The sequence below is a fragment of the Tauraco erythrolophus genome, chromosome 5 (genome assembly GCF_009769465.1).
Source record: "Tauraco erythrolophus isolate bTauEry1 chromosome 5, bTauEry1.pri, whole genome shotgun sequence".
NCBI classification, from domain to species: domain Eukaryota; kingdom Metazoa; phylum Chordata; class Aves; order Musophagiformes; family Musophagidae; genus Tauraco; species Tauraco erythrolophus.
In genome coordinates, this window is record NC_141469.1 from 30,619,770 (window position 1) to 30,636,010 (window position 16,241).

Consider the following 16,241-nt stretch of genomic DNA (forward strand, 5'->3'; position numbering starts at 1 on the left):
CTGGATTACAAACAATGGTGTGTTTGCCAAGGTGGCAAAGCACTCTTTTATCTCCCTGTCACTTGCCAGTGCTCAAACCCCTCCTTGCCAAGGACCACACACCAGTGTAACACCTCTCTCCTGGCATGAACCGAGCAGGGGTGGAAATAGTGAGGGCAGCCATGGCAGGAGGGCAAGGGGGAAGGCTGGTTATGAGAAGGGTGAGGAGAACAAGCAGAAGGGAGGGTTATGGATGGAAAACTGTGATGGTCCTTTCCAAGTAGAACAAACTCCCTAAAGCAGGTGTTCCTTGGAGTGTCCAGGTCTGACTTAGGGGGTCAAAGGCCTTCTGGGTGAGGAGAGGAGAACAGAGCCCCATCCTCAAAAACCCATAAGACAGCACAACCCTGTGATGCAGCACGCAACTGAGGGAAGGGGCAAGACAGCACATGGAGGTGGAAAGATGTAACAGGGAAACATGTCCCATGTTGTCCCTATGTGTGGCTATTGCTTCAGGTCTTCAAAAACAAAGCCTAGAATGATGAAAAAAGCTGAATAATTAGCAATATAAGGGACTTTGCTCTGGTACTTCATAATATTTGTGATTTCATTAATTTCACAAATTTCATAAATACATAGGGTTCTGTATATGCTGGCAATAAGGAAGTAAGATTTAGTTTCTCATTCCCTACTGCTGGTAACCAGCTCTTCACTAGCATTGAAACAGGAGGAAATTTATCAGCAATGATGGATCAGAAATGTAAATATGTGAGCAAATGCTGTAAAGAAGACAGAGCCAGGCTCTTCTCAGTAGTGACCAGTAAGAGGTACAAGAGGTACAAGAGGAAACACAGGAAGTTCCTTTTGAACATCAGGAAATACCTTTTTTACTGTGAGAGTGACCGAGCAGTGGCACAGGTTGCCCAGAGAGGTTGTTGGCTCTTCATCTTTGGAGATGTTCTAAAGCCATCTGAACATGGTCCTGAGCAACTGGCTCTGCTTGAGCAGGAGCAAGTGGACAAGATGACCTCCAGAGGTCTCTTCCAACCTCAATTACTCGGTGATTCCATGAATGAACTTTGATTATACAGTTTCCTATTCTTTATTTCAAATGAGAAAAACACTGTTATGAATAACAATCACTTCCCCACCTAAAATTAGGTGCTTAATAAGTTAATTGTTTTGGAAGGGAGTCAGATTTTGAGTGCTTAAATCCCTCACATTAGTACAAAATAGTAATCAATTTAATAGTGTAGTGTTCTTAAATGTCAAAATAATGACTCCCTTAACAGCGAACTGTTAACAGATACATTCATTTTCCTTACTGCAATAACTAAGGATTATACAGTGCAGGACAGAAAAAAGGCAAGGTACTGTGAAGTACAGACAGCCCTAGTCACTGAGACTGAGCGTATGAGGAAATAAAAAAAAAACAGTTTATTACACTATAATGCAATCCTACTTCTGCTTTAAAAACAGATTTGTGTTTATTGCACAAGACTCTGTTTTGTAAGGTGAGCTTAGAAATACAGTCCGAGCTCCTAAATTTGGAGTCAGTTGAGAGCTGTCATACATTTGACTCCTTATACTTTTGATGTAAAGCTGGAGTTTGAAAATGTAAATGAAGAGCAAAATGTAGTTTTCAGGAGGAATCCTCTTTGCAAATCTTCAGATTCCTCATTTTTTAAACATAGCTGAGAAGGCCTAATCCAACTGTTTCGAGTGTTTTTATTTCCTATAGGAAAACCTTTAATGCTGAATTGCTGCTTCAGTTATAGGCCGAATGACCTCTTGGACGTAGAGTCCATTTGGCCAGATGCTAAAATTGCAAGGCAGGTAGTTAAATAATTACAAGGGATATGTAAGTAAGACGACGCTCGACTAACAAACTCTATGACAAGTTCGTAAAATGTGAAATAAAAAAAATACTTACATATTTTTAAAATTCATTATATTTACTAAGGAAGTTATCAAAGCAACAAATATGGGATGTCAACTGCAGTTTACAATGCCTGGAATATTATTTTAAGTAGAAAGACACTTATGGCACCCATCACTGATGGAATTGTTCTGTACTTCATTATAGTCAGCCAAAATCTTTCTGCTGTTGACTGCACACAGAGCTTACACAGAAAGTGAATAGAGAATGAAATCAGTGGTAGATAAAGGAATTTTCACTCTTTGCTTTTATATCCATGTTCTATTAAATCTTTCATTAATCCCTTACTTGTCCTCCTTTGAGTAGTTTATATGTACACCCCACACTACTACAAACTCCTGTAAGCACTTTCAAGAATCTCATCTCACTCCTCAACACTAAAAGGTACTTTCTGACAAGGTCACAAAGCAAAAACTAGAGTTTGTTAAACCATTTCAAATACACATGGACTTCAAAAATATTACACATTTTTTCCAAGTTTTTAGTAGGGAAATTTATTTTTTTTTAATTATGGCAGACTCACAAAGGGATGGAAGACTCTTGTCAGAGACCAAAAGAAAATAAAATGAACAAATTCTCTTTTGGACCAAAGATTTGACATTACATTTTAGGAACTAGTATATTTTTTAAAGATCGAGTTTTATTCAAGGTGCACATTCAGTACCAGTAGCTGGTAAATAAACTTAAAAGTAAAATTAAAATAGTTTCTGCATTTTTTTTCCATAAAGTACCACAATTTTCTATTGAATCTAGAGAGGATTCTTCTAACTATATACTACCCCATTCTTACTTCCTTAGGAAGTACGTGATATGGGGTGACAGAGATCATACGAGCTTCTTCTATCCTGAAAGTTCTCAAATGACCGTCGCAGAAAAACAGAATTTTAAAATTTCTTTTTTCATTCCTTCCCCTCTTTGAGTTTCTGTTATGATGTGGTGTGGCATCTGAAAACCTATGGGATTGGCAGCTTTTCACAATAGTGTAGATGACTGGTAGATGACTTCATGCAGAGGAGGACTGAATATTACTCTGAGGATAAGCAACTATTTACAATGTTAATTCAGAAGCAGCTGCTGCTGCTTCATGTCTTGCTATATTTCCTGTAATTGTATTTACAAGAATCTGGATTTGCATGTAATGAAAGGTTTTGTTGCTTATTCCCACTGATAATATTTAATCATCAAGTGTTTACATAAAACCTTATTGTTATATTCTCCTATATCCCTTGGAATGCAATGCCTTGTTACAATGCAAAAAGAAATAATCCATGTTCTCAATTATATCAAATGATAGTACTTAATTTTTAGATTTACAGAACAGAGTTAAAAATTAATCTCAGTGTGGCAGAGTATGTCACAGTACTAAGGAGGATGAGGAAGTGTTATCCTAACCACATGGCACGACAGAAGTAGCAGAGAGGTTCAGGAAGTGTCTCAGGAAATGAGAAGCCAAGCTAAGCTCTGCCCCTTATTTAGAGTTCACAGTCACATTTCAGAATGTAACACAGGTCAAATCTCCACTTCATCCAGTTCCTGAGGATTTTGAGAACTCTAGTCCAGAATGGCTGCTCTGAAAAATACTTGCTGTTACAGAAAGTTTCCTATCAGCAAAAATGGAGCTAAGAAGGCAGACAAAAGCCACCTCTCCCAAGACGAAAGAAGTGTTTGGATCCCTGGACTCTTGGTACAGACACTTTTTTAGGCAAATCAGTGGCTTTAGTATCAGAAGGAACTTCCTTCTTCCCCTTCCTCCAGCTGCTTCAGAAGAGTGCGCCTTATACTGAAAACACTATGTTACAGTATCAGCCGAACAATGTCCTGGTGCTCTCTGTTCTTGGTCATTTGGAGTCTTAATCTGGTTTCCAATAAAAGCAACTGTAATGTTGTACTACTGCAGTATGAAAGAACTCCTTACAAAACTATCCTTGCCAGCTGAGAGAAAGACTCAGATCTAACCTGGTTGTATATTGTATAATTATGTATATTCTTTGGTAGATCTGACACTTACTTTAGCTCTGAATTTGGCCAGAGAATCACAGCTACTCATGACATAATATAAATACTACAGCTTGATCATACTGAGCCAAATTCAAGGGCAATATTGAATAAAAGAGAAAGTTGGATGGTAAGTGAATAACTATGCAAGGTGGTGTAACCTACATGAAGAAGTTGTGAGTAAATTGTGCCAGTTGGGTGAAAGTAAGCAAAACCAGAAAAAAAGTAAACTCCAGAGGACAGAAAAGTAGCTACAATAGAAGGAAAAAAAAAAAAAAGAGACTCTCTGATAACATCTCTCTTATGCCTTACTTTTATGCTGCACATGGTGCTATCAATTTATGCTCACCTAGACCCACTAACCTTAATTAATACATCACCATCCCATAGATTCTGAATCTGGGCATTAAGATTGCACAGAAAAGAGTATCTTTCATTTGCCAAGAAATACAGCAATCAAGATGAATACTGATGATCATATAAGGAAAACTCCATAGTTCTCACAACAAAAAACTGCAGTATTATCACAGGTTTTGCACACGTTTTGCTTTTTCTAAAGAATGTCATATCAGGCTTGAAATACTTCAGAAACTGTCATCATGGCATCCTGTGGGAAGAGATCATTTATACTGTTTAATGATGATGTTCTGTAAACAGCAAGAAGCAAGTTGTGAATACTACACTCATCAAGCTATATGATTTAAACCTGTTTTGAGTCTAGCTGGTTCCCAGAAGCAAGAGAAAATTCATTATTATCATGATAATATGCTCAGATGGATTCATTCTGTGGGCTGATATTATTTTACCTTCTCATTGCTTCTTTTTGATTTTGCAGGCAAGAAGAAAAGAAAAGAAAGTCCCAGTCTGGTGAAAGGGCTATGAAAGATGAACGCATTTTAAACTTGCAGAAAAAGATTGTAGAAAAAACGATGGAGCGTAAAAAGCAAGCAGGACTCTTAAAGATTACCCCCCAGAAAACCCGCATCACATCAAGGAAGGTCTGGGAGTTACATAAGGAGAAAAGCTCTGCAGTAGACCTGCTGTTCACAGACCTTTGCTCAACTGCCAGCACTGGCAGGGGGGGCAGAGGCAGATGGTGCCATACATGTCTGGCAATAGCAATGCCCTCCTTCCTGCGTAGGCACGATTTCTCCAAACCATGGCCTTGACCTCACCTTCTTGACTCACATTCTGCCACCACAGAGCAGGGCTCATCCATACAACACACTTCCCACTTTTATTACCACACACTTTCATCCCATGGAAACAGCATCTTACCCTCTGTCCCTTACCCTTGCCTTTCTTACCCTCCTATCACACTCATCCCCCATTACACCAAACTGGGATGCTCACCCCCTCTCTCACCCAAAGCATGTTCCGGTTTATCATTCCCATGATTTTTACTTCATCTTTCCTCAGCCTGGTCCCACAATATCAGACGAAAGCACTACTAGGCCTGTAGGCTTTATGCTGGTTCACACTGGTTGTGTTTCCCTGGCAAGTGTCTAAAGACAAGCGGTGAGGAACCGCTCGCTGCTTCTGCTGCTGCTGCCGCCTCTGCCATTGCCTCATGCATGCCTAACATTTAGAAGTGGTTCATATACCAGTAATAATACATGTACCACAGCATATGGAACACTGCAGTGAACAGTCATGATGAGATCACTTTTTAAGAACTGTACTAGCGCAATGTAAAATTAGAAGTAAATCTCCCAGTCCGTTAAAGTAATACTAACTCTTTACCTGTTTTGTGAGAAAGTTAGATGAAGCTGAATTCAATGAAGAGGAAAACCAGTTTTCAAGTGTGTGTAGTTTAAAAAACAAAATAGTGCAATCTTTCAGAGTATCAAGGTTTCCTGCCTTCAGAATCCCCATTTCAGGCAAGCAAAACATGTAGGTGCTTATACAGACAACAAGGTCTATCCCTTTTAGCAAAGAAAACATTGAAGACCTATTTGAAGAAAGCATCTCCTAAGCTGAGATGTCTTTCCGAATTAAGGTTTTGAACGCATGCTTAACCACTTTGCTGAATGGAGTCCCAAGTAAAGTAGAAGCAATAAAGGCAGACTTCAAAAGAAAGCAGTCACATAATTACAAATGTGAGATATTTTTAAAATAAAAAAGAGAAATGCTAGAACTTTTGACTACCTGACATGGGTCTGTATGAGTGCCTCGATGTCATACGAATGAGCAAAAATCCCACAGTTTGAAAGTTGTTTTGAAGTTAGATTTTGCCTTATTCTTGAGCTTCGCTTTACGCAGTAAATGTCTTAAGATGTCACAGTGGTTTTGTTTATGTTCCGCTGAAATGTTAAGACATGTGTAAAAAAAAAAAAAAAAGAAAAAACAATAGGAAAAAATCAAGGTTTCTATAAATTATACAGCTGTTGTGACGTATCTTCCATCAGTGCTGTTCAGCTCTGCATGACCGTATCCAAATGTTACTATGTGGCTCAATTCTGGTCAGATATGTTTACCAGCATCTTTATTGTAGTTGAACTACATATTGCTGAAAATGTTGTCAGTGTGACTATCAGAGAAAATTCCTCCCTTAGTTGTAAAGCAATAGGTACCTGCCATTCAGGTTGCACTGCTCCCTTTTAGGTTCCTCAATAAGTAGAACAAAAGTGACACTAACCCCTTGTATTAAATTTCCAAATTGTGGCTTCAGTTGCATTTGTGATGGCCCTTTGGGCCCAATAGGGTTGTGCTGATATAAGTCAAAGCAACATTTATTTATAAATCACTATTAGATTCTTAATAAAACAGAATTTATATTCCATTATGGAAAACTAACCATAAGAAAAACTACCAATAATGAAAAAAAAATCTATCTTTCTATCATTTTAAGCAAAGAATCAGATGAAAAAGTAGCAGGTTTCTGTTATTTCTGAGCTTTTTCGGGAATGGTCCCTTGTGAGCCCAGCTTTTGAATCAGCAAACCTGTAGAGTCTGATAGGATTTGTGCAACTGTTCATTTATGGCTTCAAGAATAAACTGTTGGCAAAGAACATAAGGTAGCAACATTAGAGCAAATCATCCAGATGTAATCTTATCTTGACTTAACATTTTGTGGAGTGTTGCAGCTCTGTTTAATTCATCTCAAACTGGGAAACCCAGTCAATTTACCTTTCTATTCATCATGCTCAGTTTGATGTTGACAAGTTTCCCAATCATGTTAGCAAATAAACTGTTGCCAGTCAGCCTGATTATCAAACAGAAGTTCAGTGTATCCTCTAAAGAGAACCACTATATCCTCTGCCGTCTGATCACCTGTGTGTCTTTTCTGCAGGACGCTTTGCAATGGAACCATTGGAAGGAACTGGAAGAGAGTCGGGAACGACAGTTCAAGATCCTTCAACATGGCTTCATGGCCAGAGAAATAGCTCAGAAAATGGCTGCCTATGAGGCAGCAAGAAGTGGAGCCACAGTCTGTATACTGCGCTCTGTGGAGCCACAGTCTGTATACTGCGCTCTGAAGTGAAATAAAATACATTTGGAACGAATTCAGGCCTTCTGGAAATCTCCTGGTCTGCCTATTTATTAGAATAATAAGGTTGAATTTATTTATTTCACCTTTACGGTGAGATTAAAAAAAAAAAAAAGGTCATACAGGCACAATGGAATAAAATGTGCTGATTTTTTTTGTAACAGAATTTTGGTTTTAAGTGATAACGATACATATTTTTCTGTTAGATTCAAAAGCTTTAAGAAACCAAAACCTTACCCTTGGAGCTCCATTGGCAAATATCTGGATAAGAATGTTGCGATCTGAATTTCTGTTATCATTGTATACTATGCCACAGTTTGCTATGCTTATTTTCCAAAAGAACAAAATCAGAGCAAAAAAAAACAAGCAACATTTGTTTACATATGCATCTTTTCAGAAGGCATGGTCAACCCAAGTTCCTAACACGTCTTCTTACATGACAGTAACTCTGTGTAAGAGGATCACCAGTTTCAACACTGGTTTTAGAGGATGACGAAAAGACTGTTTAGAAGGTTTAGATGATGTGATAGCCTCCAGGAGCCAGAGTCTAGATTCAGTGACCCAGATGGACCATCTCTCTTTTTGCAGATGTGAATGTCTTCAATCTTTAAACAGTTGAAGGAGACCATCACATTGCTTGATCCCTTTAGAGGGCTGCTTCCAGAAAAAGTCAAAGCTCTGTTACTCACCTAGAAGATAATTTGCCCACTATGACAATTTCTATACTGTGTAAAACAGCCTTTAAATCACAAGACTTATTCTAGGCACATAAGCCAAGGAGGATGTAAATCTGAATTAAAATCTGCACAGCAGTAAGCCTATGCAATGTATTTCCATTTTAACTCAAAGCCAGTTACTAAGTGTTTAATTATGGCTATTGCAAATATTTAAATTGAAGGAGACTGTCACTGACATTACGAGTCAGGCAGCTGCTTTTAATGCTCTCACGTTACATTTCTCACTTTTTACAGAAGGAAGCCTAATGCAATTCTTCTGTTGCCACCTAGCTGTGAAGATCACTTCCACAAGCTGATAAAATGAGCTTTATTTTTTCATTCAAAGTAAATGCTAAAGCAGTCCGTGAAAGTAATGTATGCTCAGTAGGAAGAGTTAAGGAACATATCAGGGTGAAAAGAAGGAATGAGAGCAGAACTACAGAGAAGAGGGAACTATGACACTACGTCTAGTAGGGGATTGTAATAGCTTAAAATAAGAAATCCTTGGTGGCAGGGAGTTTATCTTCCTTTGCGGTTGCTCAGCAGTCTGTTGCATTGTATTCCAAAAAAACAAAGCCAAGTAGTGACTGTAACACCTCAATTTTCCAGAAGTTAGCAATTAACAGGGCTGACAGTCATAGTCTGGGATATTCCACAGCTGAGTCATTCCTCCTAAACTTTTTGATGTGTCTTGCATTTTGAGAATTTTTAAAAAACATAAATCATCATTAAGCAAATAGATAGGCAGGTGTACTTAGGTAGGTAATATGGAAATTTCAAAAACCCATCATACTGCATGCTTCTTCCCTTGGGATGTTGGGCTCAGTTTTCAAAATTCTTACTGAATTGAAATCAAGCTGATTAATAACTGTTTTCTTCTCCATACTTCCCCTGCTCTCAAACAAAAGGACTGAGGAATACAGCAATCTCAATTATCCAGCTGTGGAATTTTTACCTTCAGAAGTCACAAATAGCCCTATTGCTACTGCAGGATCTGATGCATAAAATCATCTTCAGAATCAACGTTTTAAGGAACGTAAAAGAATGCGAGTCTTTTGGGAAAAATATTAGTATATTCCTATATTGACATGTAGGATATGTTCCTATATTGATATTTTTATATCAATACAGCCTATTGATTTTCAGTGATGGCAGGTTTTGCAACAGAATACACAGAATAACATCAAAAATACCACGTTCATCCCAACAAACATGAATAACTTGGATGTTGGAGGCAGCAGACCCTATCCAGAACCACTCTGTCCCTGGCCACTGGAGCACCTTCTGTAGTATTTCTGTTCCAGCAATGCGGTACAGAGAAACCTAAGGTGAGCCAACACAGAGCCAGCAAAGGTCTGGGAGGACTTGGTAGCATTATATTACATAAGCAGCTGTAGTGCCATTGGAGCCAGGTGAGCTCCAAAGGCGCTACAAGTATGCAGTTGAGCTCCGATGGCACTACAAGGAGCTCATTAATGGCGCTACAAGGAGCTCATACAATGGCACATTGGAGCTCCACTGGTGAGCTCCAATGGCACTACAAGCATGAAGCATTCACGCTTCTGCCTCAGCTAGTGTGTGTGGCACAGACCATCCACAGCTTGGTTAATCCACACACATAACTGACAGGCAGCAATGCCTCTACACTCATCCTGCTCTGCGGAAACACAGGTGCATGAATAATTCACGATTCATTCATTTACGCATTTGTAACGGTAAATGCAGCCAAGACTGAGTGAACCAGACTCTTAAATCATCTCACAGAACACACAATCAGAAGTTTCACCTGTCTGATCTTAGTGACAAAGTCATTAAGAAACCCTTTCAGTGCCAAAAGCTGCACATTCTAGAGGTCTCTTATTTCAGTGTAAATGGCCAGACCACAACAAGCCTTAACATGTAACGAGGCCCGAATTACCTGAGGAAGACGGAGGGGTTTCAGCCCTGTGATGAGCTCATTCTTCCGAATCAGCCCTGGTAATGAGGCAAAGCCCACGCTCAGCCGCTGCCCAGCCAGCTAATCCCACCTGCCCTAGAGAGCACAGATGTGTTATTATTTAAATGAAACCAAAGGCACAGAGATGGGTATGTTGGAATTGTGAGCAAAAAACATACCTAGCACACATCTCAAGCGCTGTTAACGCAGCGCAGGAGAAGGCAAGAACAGTCCCCAGGGAAAGCTCTGAGTTCAGCTACGAACAGTCAAACGGCCAGGCGCAGGGCAGTAAGATCCAGGAAAGGCCAGATGATCCTTGCGTTACGGCAAAGCAGTTGGGAAAAACCCTTTTCAACAGTGAGGTGAGGGCATCGAAACACCTCTGCAGATGTTTCTAATGAGTTACGCAGAGGATTATGCCACACACTAACTATGCCACAGGCAACAGGTCACAATCTCCCAGGTTGATGGCTGTGATGAAGTTTGCTCAGTGCGTTGGAATCATTTCCAGAAGACTGATAGAGGGGTGGGGACGACCCCCCTCCCCAAAGCTCATACACAGCCCTCCCCGTACCACCACATTGCAGAACACAGCAAAGGCACTGTCCTGCCTCGGCCGCCCCTTTCAGCGTCCATCAGAGCTGGACTAACCCTGGGAATGAGGAAAGCTTCTGAGGGGCCGCTGCCCCCCGCCGGGTCAGGGCGTCCCGCCGTGAGGGGGCAGCGGGGCCGCCCCGCCCCGGCCGCGCGCGAAACTACAACTCCCGGCACACCCCGGGGGCCGGATGAGCGCTGGGGCCCCTCCCCTTCCCTCTCGCGGCTTCCCAACTGGCGTGCGCGGCGGCCACTCCGGAAGCGGCAGGATCGCGGTCCCCCAATGGCGGCAGAGCGGAGGCGGGCGTTGCCGTACGCCGCTGCCGGGCCGGGTGTCGGGGGTGAGTGCTGCGGGCCGGGAGGCTCTGTCGTGGGGGTGGGAGCGGCGCCCGGGAGCGGCACCAGCGGCCCCGGGCCCGCCCTGTCTCGCTGAGGTGCCCGGCGGGGTGGGCGGCAGGTGCGGGAACGGCGGGGCGGGAGTGGGGAAGGCAGCTGCGCCCGGCCGCGGTGGGGGAGGGGCAGGCCGGGCCGGCGCGGAGGGCGGCGGGCGGCGGGGGGAGACGGGGCTTGTTCCACCGGTGCGGAGAGCCGGGCCTTGCGCGGCGCGGCGGGGCTGGGCCGGGGCTGGCCCCTCTGCGGGGCGGGGGCGGCGACCCGAGCCCTTTTCCCTGGGCGCGGGCCGGCGCCATGGCCCTGTCCGTCGCTGTGGCGGCCCCGAGGGGCTCCCGCTCGGCTCTCCGCCGGCCTGCCCTCGCTCTGCCTGGGGTGCCGTGTCCCGGCCGTATGTTATTTTTATTTTTCTCTCTGTCCGCCGCTCTGAGGGGCCCTCCGTTCCGGCCCGCCGCCCCACCCCGAGCGCGGCGGCCGCCCTCATCGCTTGGCGGCCGGCAGCGCCGAGCTCCGGGGGCCGGCGAGGCCTGCGCCCGCATTCTGCGCCGTGTTCCCTCGAAAGCGAGACTGGCCGGTTCTTGCAGCCGGGCCGCCTCGGCCCCTTGGCCTCCGCTGGGTCACCAACTGCGTTTGCTGCGTTCAGAGGGTGTCCTGAAGTGGCTGAGAGAGACAGGTGCTGGGGAGGAGGCGATGGCGTTCCCCCGCTGCTCTGGAGGAAGAGAGGTGGCTCGGCGTATGCGGTAGATGTAGCTGCCTGAAGTTGTTAGTTTGTTCTCCCATTTTGTGTGACAGTGAGAGCAAAGGGGATGCTGCGTTCCTGCCTCAGCGTCCCTCTACACCTCCATTACAGGACGTGAAAAGACTCAACTTCTTTTTTCTTCTTCTTTGTCTGATTTTGGGACAGTTGAAAGTAAGCTGTAGCCTCTCTCAGAGGAACAACTGCATGTAAGAACAATGAGGAGCTTTTCTTCTGACCAGTCTGCATCTTTTTTTGTTGTTTCTAAAATAGGACATCTGGCGAACTGAAAGTTTTGGATGTGTTTTCTTCTGCTTCTTTGTTTTGTTTCGGATTTGTTTTTTGTTGTTATTGTGGTTTGGGTTTTTTTTTTTGTTAGGCTGCTCATAAACATATGGCTTATTTGTCTGTGGATGTAGCTGACTGCTTAGAGCAGGTAGGCTAGTATATCTCAATGGTAGGCTGTTTCTCTCTCATCTTTATTCTTTTTATAGTGCCTCTCACCCAGCTTTTGTAGTATGGGACTGCTTGACCTAATTTGAGTAAAACGTAGTAGACTCGGCTTTTGTTTTCACTAAAGTTGGTGTAGTGCATCTGAAAAAATGAGAACATCTTTAAAGGTATGGGACGTACATGATAGGAAAGTTTTGAAAGAGTAAAATGGCAGATTACTGTTCCCTGTGATAAAAAAATGTTAAGACTAGCACTTTGTGATTTGCTTGTGCATCTTCTGACCACAGAAATTTTTTTCATACATACTGCATCTCTGATACGGTATTTCCTGTTGTTAGGAGTGGAAAGAGGTCTTAATAGTGGAAATGAGAAGCAAAGTCTTAAAGGGATAGTATCATGTTTTGACAAATACTATGTATACTGTTTTTGTTACCTGTGCCTTTCACACACCAAATGTTAAGACTGACATCACTGCTTTCTTGAGGTGGTTACTTTAGTGTATTTGTAATGTTTAGGATTATTATGAAGTAAAGTCTTGTTTGTGTTAGTCAGACACAGTAAAAATGTCTACTTCTTGCTTAAGCTGATTTGCCGTAATTCATGCTAAGTATGAGGGAGACCAAGACTGTGTTTTTGGAGTGATGTAAGAAAAGTTTTCAGTTTATGTTGTCTGGAGAATACATTTTTTGGAGTTGTAATTCAAACATGTTGAACTTGAACGCAGTGAAAATGTGAACTTTTTTATAGAGGAAAAAATTTAACAGGAGACTTAAATGACAAATATGGGAATCAATAGTCTTTTACTCCTAACGTCAGCATCCTTAATTTAGATGACTTTACTTTTATTTTTCTCAAGTATCTACCTTTACAGAGAAAGGTTAGTGGATATAGTCCTTAAAATGCTGGTGAGTTAGCAAGAATAAACCTTGAAGTTGTTAGGAGAACAACTCTACTTAGGCCCTTGGGAGAGCTAACTGACAGAAATAATAACTGCATGTGCAGAGCTCTGCATATGAGAGGAAGGGGGAGTGGCTTTTTCTGATATGGTGTCATCCTGCAGTGGTGCAGTAAAAAGTCTGTGAAAGTTGAAAGTATTTATTGGCTTGCTAAGTTGATCTGCTTAAGTTTTCACATGAAATTTTTTTTTTTTAAATACCTTAATTCTAGAATTTTGAATTGATATCTGAATGCATCTTGCTACAAGTGCAATAGATGAGCTCACTAACAGCTTCAGCTGGAGTTATTTGTTGCTTGTAGGTTGAGGAGGGGGAGGTTGGTGCAGTAATTCTATTTGTATTGTCCAGTTTTGGGAGTCTTGGTGCTGGGTTTCATAGTGACTGCTGAAGGAGGAGCGTATAGACCTTATCACTTAATTTGGGCTATCCAAATCAGATGATTAAGTTAAGTGGACTTGAGGTTTTGAAAATCTTTAAGGACCTCTTATTGATGAGTCTGTCTCTAAACATGCAAAACTTGGAACTATTTTGTTTACCTCTGTTCTTGTGCACTACTAACTTGATCTATGGTGTATTCAAGAAAGTAAGCTTTGCTTTATTTTGGCTATCTATTCTTACAGTTCAGGTAATTAACTTTCCATGAAATTTCCCAAATAAACCAATAATGTGGAGATCTACAGGTCCACGGAAGAGATGTGTTCTTACAAGATAAAAATGGTACTGGATCATGAGACTCCTTCCATAGTTTTAATAAATGCCAGCAGTGTGATTTTCTTTATGAACATGACTCTCCTGAGCTGGGTCATGTTGATACTGATGAACCTGCCTGTGATGATTTATTTTAAGGTGGCTTTACAGCGATGAGCTTCCCTATGGGTATCCATTCTCAACTTTCTTCTTCAGAATAAGCTTCTGAAGAGGTTAAGGTTTGAGCCATTAGCAGCTAGAATATTTGTGCCTTATTTATACTCTCTGTATTAAGTATAAAGAAAGCCTACAGCTGGTGGTGTGAGATTCTGAAAATGAAACCATATAAATAACAATGGTGCTCTCTGTCACTTAGTTCAAGAGGTGGCTCTGTCCAGTGTTGTCTTTGAGGTCTGATATTAGATCCTCTGACTCACGTTGTAGTAATTCTATAAATAATCTGTTTCTTGATATCTTGCTATAAAAGTGTGTGAATAGTTAATGTGGAGAAGGTGGTCTTAGCATGACAGGTCTCTGCTGTGTATCATTTTGGTTTTCTGTTCACCATAATTTTTAAATTTAAAGGGTTTTGGTTTGTTTGGTTGGTTGGTTTTGGGTTTTTTTCTGTGATAGCTCTTATTTAACCAAATAGAATCTGTGCAACATTTTGTTTGCAGTCATCCCAGGTGCTTGCTCCCTACTGTGTTTTTAACCCTTTGTAAAGATACTGTGTCAACATACCATTACATTGGGTTATATTCAGTATCAGATTTAAAAAGCATTGAGTCTTGAGAAACCTTCTTGGTGTTTTACATCCAAAACTGTGCTGTCTAGTGAACATATCAGGGTTGGGTTTTGCTGTCTTTCAGCAGTGCAGATATGTCAGTGCATCAGATTAATAGGTTGTATTTAAAAGCAATTCTAATAACTTGTAATAAAGTTTATTTCTTTATAATACCCAGATGTGTGTACCAACTAACATTTCCCAGCTTTTTAATGTCCAAGTGTTTTTTCCAGTTCCATAACTGAGGAGAATTAAGGAAAACGTCTCTTGGCTTTCTTGATGAAAAAAACTTAGAATCGAACGGCATAACTTTTTAATATACCTCATACGTTGCTCAGTCTTGTTCATCCTCCTGCTTTGATCAGAAAACTGCTTTGCTAAAGTTGTTTTCAGTTTCAGCTGTAGCTGTTAGATGAAGATCATAGCTTGTCTTTGAGCAACTGGTTTGACAGACCAGATGTGCTAGGTTTAGGGATGATTCTCTCCCTTTCCTCCATCCCTTGTGCTGTGTGTCCACCTTGCTTCACCTCACTCTTCTGCTTGTCTCCAACAAGCTCCAAAACCAAACCTATGAATAATAATCATATGGAGAGAGGGACTCCTATAGCCCCTAGAAAACGTGCTCACAGAAGGGTCTGTCTGGTTTGTTTTGTGTGAGTGCAGAATCAGGCATGGTCGTCTTTTAAAAGTTCTTGGTCTCTATTCCAGAAATTCAGTGAAGTGGGTAAAATAGGATCCTCCCAAGAATGTTGATAAAGCAGGCAGAAAAGCCTTCTTCCTTAACAGATGAAATGAAATCTAGGTCCTAAGAACAGTGGGGTGAAGCGTTTGAAGAGAACTCGCGTTACTTGCACAGTTCATTATGAAAATGGTTGCGTAGGTGAGTCCTGCACTGCAGATGCAGGAGACTGAAAGTCAATTCTTGGCTTTCTCTGATAGGGAGCAAACTCTGAGCCTCCGTCTTCCGCATCCCAGGTGAGAACATAAGGCAACTTGCTCACGTTTGCGAGAAAAACTCTGGGGTAACTATACTTGTAAGTTTAGATTTTTAAAAAGCATCTTAAAAATTCTTAAAACTATCAAAACTGATTGGGTTGGTAATGGGAGAGGAAGTTAATGCGTAACCGTTCTGAAAGTTTCATCTGCGGTGCCCAGAATCTGCCTGTGGGCCCCCTGCTGCGCTGATTAAGTCTCGCATATAGCAAGTGGTCCAAGTGAGGGATGGAGGTGGTGAGGAGGGATGTTGACTTTGATTTTAGCTTTTGCAATCTGGTGTCAGTTTTAAATGAAAAAAATGGGAGAAAATTGATGAGTGGTGTATCGTGTTGCTTAAAATTGTACATAAATATATCTTTGGGCTTAGAAAGGTACCAAACTTAGTGTAAGGATTTTTCTCGAGTATGTTTTCTTTTAATAATGTCACAGTTCAGTGTTAATGGGTCTCTTAAGAAATAATTGATTTAAGAAATGGAGAGAAAGCTTAAGAGGGGAAAAAAGTCTCCTTCCATCCCCCTGCATGGCATGTTTCAGTGTTTCTCGACCTGAGAATAGGTTAATAGCATGTGTGCTGGTCTTTGAAGTGTAGC

At 41.6% G+C, this 16,241-nt stretch overlaps 1 protein-coding gene across 1 annotated transcript in view; it reads left to right on the forward strand.

Moving 5' to 3' along the window:
• Nucleotides 1-7,397, forward strand: part of CFAP99 (cilia and flagella associated protein 99) — a 60,604-nt gene extending 53,207 nt beyond the window's left edge. The window contains exons 14-15 of the mRNA XM_086612037.1: nt 4,749-4,911; nt 7,206-7,397. Coding sequence (XP_086468163.1) covers nt 4,749-4,911; nt 7,206-7,397 — 355 coding nt within the window. The remainder of the gene's footprint in view (nt 1-4,748; nt 4,912-7,205) is intronic.
• The last annotated feature ends 8,844 nt before the right edge of the window (nt 7,398-16,241 follow it).